Source organism: Glandiceps talaboti, chromosome 20, assembly GCF_964340395.1.
Source record: "Glandiceps talaboti chromosome 20, keGlaTala1.1, whole genome shotgun sequence".
Taxonomy (NCBI): Eukaryota; Metazoa; Hemichordata; class Enteropneusta; family Spengelidae; genus Glandiceps; species Glandiceps talaboti.
In genome coordinates, this window is record NC_135568.1 from 12874573 (window position 1) to 12882593 (window position 8021).

The 8021-nt window shown below is 35.8% G+C and overlaps 1 protein-coding gene across 1 annotated transcript; it reads right to left on the minus strand.

The window, feature by feature from the left end:
* Positions 1-2089: 2089 nt before the first annotated feature.
* On the minus strand, positions 2090-6064 carry LOC144450907 (tumor necrosis factor receptor superfamily member 16-like; the record flags this gene model as incomplete). Its single annotated transcript, XM_078141667.1, has 4 exons — positions 2090-2403; positions 3131-3273; positions 3980-4196; positions 5554-6064. Coding segments are annotated over 4 exons (1185 nt in total), but the record flags the coding sequence as incomplete, so codon positions are not given.
* Positions 6065-8021: the final 1957 nt, after the last annotated feature.

Below are 8021 nucleotides of genomic sequence, written 5' to 3' on the forward strand. Positions count from 1 at the left end.
ATATACATGTTTATTTTTCTATCCAAAAATGAAACATACTAAACCAAAACTGGTTGGTTCACAAAGGTTCTGTGTTGAAGCTATAAAACAATTTGATGATGAGAGTGAACAAAGAATCAAAGTGTCTGCAGTTGACACACAAAAAGATATCACATAATGACAGCAATGTACCGATCATACCTAGTGGAATTGGTGTTCTGTGGAATATATTAACTGAAACATTCACCGTTGTGTTCAGTTAGTGAGAGAACTAACAATGAACAAACTTGCATTTTATGTAATATTGTCTGCACAAGTAATTTTTACTTTACTGTTTGAAGATTTACACTAGGTATTTTTTTGTTACAATTCCTGTCCTGTCGAACACAGCAGAACCAGTGACGTAGACAAGCATTGTCATGACACAGACGCAGGTTGTCGCGACATATAATGAACGGAGTATATATTCCATATCTTTTGTTCTAGATGGCTCATGCATAGTATATTGTATACTGTTCCTCATGCTAGTTTGTCAAGCCATGGATAGCCATATATAGTCTCCGGGCTATAGCCAAACCTCTGAGCTACTTTGCTACAGCAGTCACATCACTAAACCTGGGACTAGAATTCTGACTTGATTTCCCACAAGCTTTTCAGACGAAATCAGAAGTTTTTACACTTCAAATGTATTGCTTTTTGTTGTTCTTCGTTCAATCGCACGACAGCTATAGTTAACACAAATCATTATGGACAGATCCCAAGGGGAATGTTCAATTCTCTGTAACAGACACATAAATCACCGACAGACATCACAGTTACATAACAGTTTACTTCACTCAATGAGATTCTCAGGGCCACCCCAAATAATGAATTTATTGCCCTAAAAAGGTAAAAGATCAACAGTCTTATTCTACAGTTATAGATGTGGTGTAATGTAATAAATATAATCCAGTTGGAATGTATTTTGTATGACTTTTATCAACATTGGTTTTTACATTCATATATACATCTGAGAAATCGCTGTCAAAATACTTTTTTTTTTGAAAAATAAGACAAGATATGAAATTTTCACATAAACCTGTTTTTTTTGTGTTCAATCAGGTATTATAGAATGTCATTTGAAAAAAAAATATTCAATATTTTTTCTAATTCAATGGAAATAACATTTTCTCTTCCATATCTATTTCCTCTTCCCAATATTGGTGACGCCTCCCCCCCCCCCTACACCCAATTGCACCAAAAAGTTGTGTTGTTTCAGATAAAATCATACCTAATATTATGAATAATTACGACACAACATTATAGGAGAACACACTGATGTTCACCACTGCAGCAATGAATCTTGGGACATAAATGATGTCATGACATCTTGAACTTTGACCTTAAAGGTATTCTTAATTTGAATAATTGTATCATGATACAGTATTTTGTGTTTCTGTGCCAGGAAAATGTTTCTGTTGCCTTTAAATTCTATCAATGTATTTCACTAAATTTCAATTTAACTGTAGTAAACACCCCAGAAATAAAAGTTCCAAACTTTTGCTGTTTCTTTAATGTCCAAGAAAAGTCAAGGAAAGATATTAGGGGTCACCATTTTGAAATTAGAGATCAAAATGAGGCTATTTTTAAAAATCCAATATGGCCGCTGCATACTGTGTTCATTTAACTCTATGGGTAAATAAAAGAATGATGTTTTCCTTTAAAACAAGACAGTGAACCCCTGATTTATTTTATTGTTTTAAAAGGACCAGGAACATGCTTTTATATTGCAAAATTTGGAGAAATGATAGCAACTTTCATTTTCTGGTAAACTGGTCCTTGAGGATTGTATCCTACCTTAACACAATTGTAATAGTAATTTGATTCTATATGATAATGTATGACTGCGAAAAGTGATGACGGCAAGAACTCTGTCAAAAATCTGTCTGTGGTGGCTAAAATTACGGCAAGACACAGCAATTAACAACTTTGCTGTTTGTAATTAAAAATAAACAACACACACTTGTACGAAAATCATCTCTCAAAAAAAAGTTCTCTTTTTTACAAAGTCTGGATGGATGAAGTCCACTAAGTTTTATACATCTACTTTGCGCAACCCCAACACGCTTTATCATGAAGGTAAACTTGCAACTGATGCCAAGTTCATATACACAGGAATAACTTTTATAACATCATCTCTGTTTATATTCTGGAGAGCGGTAAATAAAATTCCAAGAGTTGAGTGTTCTTTTTTTGCCCACTGAGACAGCATCTTCTTTTGTGGGTGGTGAGAGTTCGAGAGCTCTATAATAGCTAGTTCAGAAAATCCAAGTTCTTTTGCGAGTGCTTTCCAATCACCGCCCGCAAGACGAGTTGTGCTGAGCTGTTTTTCTATTTCTCGTTTCTTGTCTTCTGTTAATTCTTTATACATTGAAGAGCTCGGTACTGAAAATAACAGGAACATATCTTACGTCAATAGACTATATACAGCACAAGAAAGTAAACTGTGCAGGAACAAAAGTCAGAACTGATACAATTGTTGCTTGTGTCTGTCTCTTGCAGAGGGTGATTTATATACATTGTAATACAATTGTTGCATGTGTTGGTCTCACAGAGTGGTCATATATACATTGTAATACATTGTGATACATTTGTTGCAAGAGTCTGTCTCATGCTGAGTGGATTTATATACATTGTAATACAATTGTTGCTCGTTTCTGTCTCTTGCAGGGGGTGATTTATATACATTGTAACACAACTGTTGCATATTTGTGTCTGCATGTTGCATGTGTCCACACTTAGTGTACAATCATGATAAAGTGCATTTTTGTTTTATCTGTCAAAATTATGACAAGGACACAGGCTAAGTGCTTATTCCCCTCAGTGTGAAAAATCTCATGAATATTCATTGAGCAACTATGAATATCATTATGTCTACTGATTCCCATGATGCAATGCCCCACAGCAAAAATACCCCATATAACGGCACAAGATCAACTTGATGTTTCATTGAAATCACAAGTTACTTGTAGGCAATGTAAAATTATGAAATGATTACTCTCGAGAACCTGTAGTTTATAAAAATGCCTTCATTTCCCAGAGTGGTGTGCCCCTTCAAGGAAACCGTTTCTGTCGATAGAATATTGGGACAATTAACTGGTTCTTTACTTACATGCCATGAGAGGTATTCTAGCTGACACCCCATTGGCTACACTACCACTGTCTACGTTTGTAAAGACACCACTATCACTGCCGTGATGTCGTCCAATTTCTACATCTCCTACATTGATGGCTGCTGGTTTAGTTGGACTTGACCTAAGGAGACAGGCAACAAACAATTTATGAATGCTTGGCAAAAATTAACTTTCACTTTTGTTGGTTCAGTCAAACTTGTTCTGTAACATGTTTAAAGTTTATAGATTGTCCGATAAGCACATCTGGGTGAAAGGACTCTTGTTTGTTGATAAACACAACACGTCACATTGCAATCACTAAGCTAAGGAGCCCTTATCCATCCCAAGTTTCGACCACCATGTTGAATAAGCTAATTTGTATAACACCAGCATTCACTTGGGTGGGGGTGGGGGTGGGGGAGTATTGTGTAAATTTAATTTAATTTAATTTAATTTAATTTAATTCAATTCAATTCAATTTAACTTTATATATTAGTCTAGTCTCGTCTAGTCTAGTCTAGTTTCAGCACCCGTAGGTACTGTCTAGGTTTCTGTAAAATGCAGTTCTTTCACATGTGTGTAGGCATGAATCTGACAACTGCCGCATTCTGACAACTGTAACAAAAACAGCAGGCAAAAGTTTTAAAACAGTGACTATACATTCTCCCTCAAATCAGGAAAAATTCTCAAGAGCAAAAGATTACTTTGGAATAATAAGTTTGACATTATTGCAATGTTTTGACTTTGAGACTTAAATCCTGTTATTCGAAACTTGTAATATTCCACCCCCACCCCCACCCTGGTAGAAAGAGAATTAAAACTTGTTCAAAATGTAGAGGATAACTCACCTTGATTTGTGATGTTTTTGTTTTTCTTTCCATATTTTATATCTTTTACAGACGACATAAATAAGAAGTCCTACAATAATTGCACCCAGTACAGAACAGTAGATGGGTACAACAGTACTGCTTTTATCTCTGACGGCATGATTGACAACATTTGGTCCTTTACTGGTATACGTGGCAACAACAGGGCTCACTGGGTCCGCAAAGTAAATATTCTTAGCTGAAAAGTGGATGAAAAAGAGAAAATTTCTTATCATATGCTGAAATTTTGTTAGGAAAGACATGATTGGATTAATATTATTTACAGAAATCAGACATTTTGTTAGCAAAGACATGATTGGTTAATAACAGAATACAAACATATTGTTAGCAAAGACATGATTGGTTAATACATATACATAACAGAATACAGACATTTAGTTAGCTGAGACATGATTGGTTATTATATCTTACAGAATGCAGACCCTGGTAGATTTTACCTAACTATCTTCTTTAACAATCAACACTTTGTACGTGAGCTCAAATAATCATACATTTATTCATTTTTTTTTCAACTGGTAAAATATGACCTTACAGGTTTTGTGTCCCTTTAATTAGGTCAAACAAAAATACCAGTTAAAACTGTCATTAAAGAACTATAACTGATCCATACAATATGTATATGATTGGTAAGAATGTATCAAATTACAGATAATTAATTTATACGTCCTGTATAACTGATACTTCACTTGGCAAAGTATATATATACTTTCACCATTCATGTCATTACTTAGATCATATGGAGACAATAACTATTAATCTGTTGTTCATAATCCAGGGTTAAAGGTCGGTGTCAGATTGGGATTAAAAATTTAGACGTGAAAATAAGTTGTGGTAAATTAGCTCTGATATCAACAACATGTTACATTCAGTACATGTGAAAGTCCAGACACCCAGACTTTTGCCAGTGTTGAGGTTAAAATCTACAACCCTAGGGGGTTAAAAGCTATGGCTTTAGTGGTTAAAAGCTATCAATCTAGGGGGTTAAATTCTACCTGCCTGCTGTTCAGGAAATAGGGTTCAGGACCATACTTCCTGTATTATCCCTTCAATGTATCACAAAGATACCAGGCTTACATGTGTTTTGCAGTTTATATTGGATTCCAGAGTGTTGTCCCCGAGTTGTGATAATCAGAATCAGGGTATAGTCATATCATTGTGGGGAGGGTAAGGCCTAGGTTAAGGATAGTTATATCATAATACGAGGAGGGTTAAGCCCAGGGTCAAAGTGTATAGTTGTATCTCAATAAAGCGAGAGTGTAGGCTGAGTTAGGGAAGAGTCATACCATAATATGAGGAGGGGATAGTCTGAGTCAGGGAAGTGTAACATCACAACACGGGGAGGGCATAGTTTGAGTCAGGGAGGAGTTATATCATAATATGGGGAGGGCAAAGTCTGAGTCAGGAAGGTGTAATATCACAGCATGGGGGAGGGCAGAGTCTGAGTCAGGGAGCAGTCATATCATAACATGGGGGGGACATAGTCAGAGTCAAAGAAGCTGTGGTCAGGGAGCAGTCATATCATAAATGTAACTTACCTAAACATATTGTATTTGAAAACACAGTGCAGGCCTTCAGAACAACTTGATCAGATGCACAAGGTGAGCATGGTTTACACTTAGCCATCGCACTAGTTTGATCCGAGAAGGTACCATTACTGCACATTACGCATAATGAGTTTTGAGTTGCAGTACACTCTGGCCATGCACCAAAACCAGAAGGACAAATGTCGCACTGACTACATGTCATGTCTGTTGGGTGCATGTAATAGTTCTCCGCACATTGGCACTCTGTATCATGCGTACTGTTACAAGGATTTTTCACCTGCATATTCGTCGGACACTGACTGCACTGCTCGCATGACGCAGTATGGCTCCATACACTGGAGTATGTAGTTCTTGATTCACATAGTTCACACACTGTGTTATTTACATCAGAGCAAGGTTCTGAAACTCCAAATCCTGGTCCACATTGCTGGCAACATTCTCCATCACTTGTATATTCTTCACTTGCACAACTTAAACATCCCAATATCATCTGAAAAAGACAAAGATAAAATATAATTGATGATCATGATCAAATCATAAAATCTTAAAATAATTGCAGGTAACAAATTCTAAAAATGTTGTTACTTGATTTATAGCCAAATATGGTATGTTTCCATATAAGGAATATCGTTCTACAAATGCTACTTTATGCAAATATTACTGTGTTCCAAATATGGTAATTTCTTAATTGGTAAATGATATATTAATTATATGTCAATAAGGTTGGTTCCCAAATATGGTAATTACTTCCTATTTGGGTGGTCTGTTCCAACTGAATAATTCATAATGTGAGGAGCGTCACAAATAAAATGTCAAACTCTGTGGTTTCTATGATTAAGTTCATCTACAGTCTATATCTTATGTCATCAAACCAATGAAATACTTGCAAAGAATTAACCATAGTTTTACAGTTTTCCCAAAGTGAATCAGAAGTATGTGTCACACAATGAGACAGACATTAAGTTGGGGGGTGGCCATAAAAAAAGACGAAATCACAAAGATGAACATCTTAGGAATTTGAAATTTGTTGGAGGAGATTGACAAATAAAATAGGGAATTTCACATCTTAAATTCTCAGAGAGAGCGGAGTTCGAGTCATTGTGAAAAATTTCACATTGACGAAGTCTACATTGTGTCACTCTAAAACTACTCAAGTTGAACACATCTTGAGCTATTTTATGATTGTGATGTGGGATGAGTCAAGCTTTAGTTATTTCTTTTTATTATTTTTATATGAGAGGTAAAAACAAAGCTGGTTATGAGTCATAACCAGATGTGGATTAAAACAAAATGGATGACGAGATGAATTGAACGACTGGCCATGGCGTGCTGACTAAAAAACACTGCAGACAGAGTCTTGGGATTAGTAGCAGCTTGCCTCCCCAGTGGGATATAAATCAGCTGGTGTTACATAACAGCACAAAAGTGACGCCACATCACAACAGAGAATAACGAAAATAACTATCCATCAATCACACAACACAATAGTCAAGTAGAAGACCAGGTCAGACAGTAGTTTTTACCCAAAAGTCCTTGAATTCAGCACAAACATCTGAAAAAAAATATAGTTGCTCTTTTCACCATGGAGTTGCTCTGGTTTGCACAAATGTACACGTTATTGTAATTCGCATCGGCGCCACTGATTTCACCTCCCAATAAAGTTCACTGTGTTTCTATGAAGCTGATTAAGCATGGGGATACCAAATTCAGGGTAACCGTTCATAATTTTTACTGTTACTATGCAATCTTTACTGTAGAAAGTAAAACTGACTCCTGCTACAGTCTGGTCACAACAAAAATATAAACATGACTGATTTATAAGTTATAGGTAAACTTTCTTGAGGACATGCCGTTGAGTCTGACTCAACTGCACCGACAGATTGTTCATAGAACAACAAATTAACACTGTCTTTGCATTCTTTTGTTTTGTACTTTCCAAGCAATAAAACTACAAATAAATAACTGGTGATAAACAGTCCAGGATGTTTTATAGCTGTAGACTATCGTTTCAGAAACCTCACCGAGATCCACAACAATACCGTTGATCTCATTTGCAGCTTACCTTGAATCAACGACCATTTTTATAACTTCTGTTACTTTTATAGAAGAGAGGCCTTCATGATTTTGGTCGGTAAGAATGAAGTAAGCTAACACAATGAAATGAAAAGGCTTTCTGGGTTTATTCGCACAAAGATGAAGGAAATTTGGTATGATTAAGAGAAAAAACGTTAAATGGTATTGTGTTTGAAGGCTGATTGTCGGTCGACTGGTGTTGTACATACATGACATACATATTGTCAGAATATATATTACATACAACAAAATACGTAAAAATTCTACTCAAGATGAATACTCTTCTGCGAGTTGCGTTCACATGTTCACATTTTTGTTTCCACCACACCTCATTAACCTTTGAACCCAAAAGATTCAGTAGTGTCTACACTGTATAAACATGTACA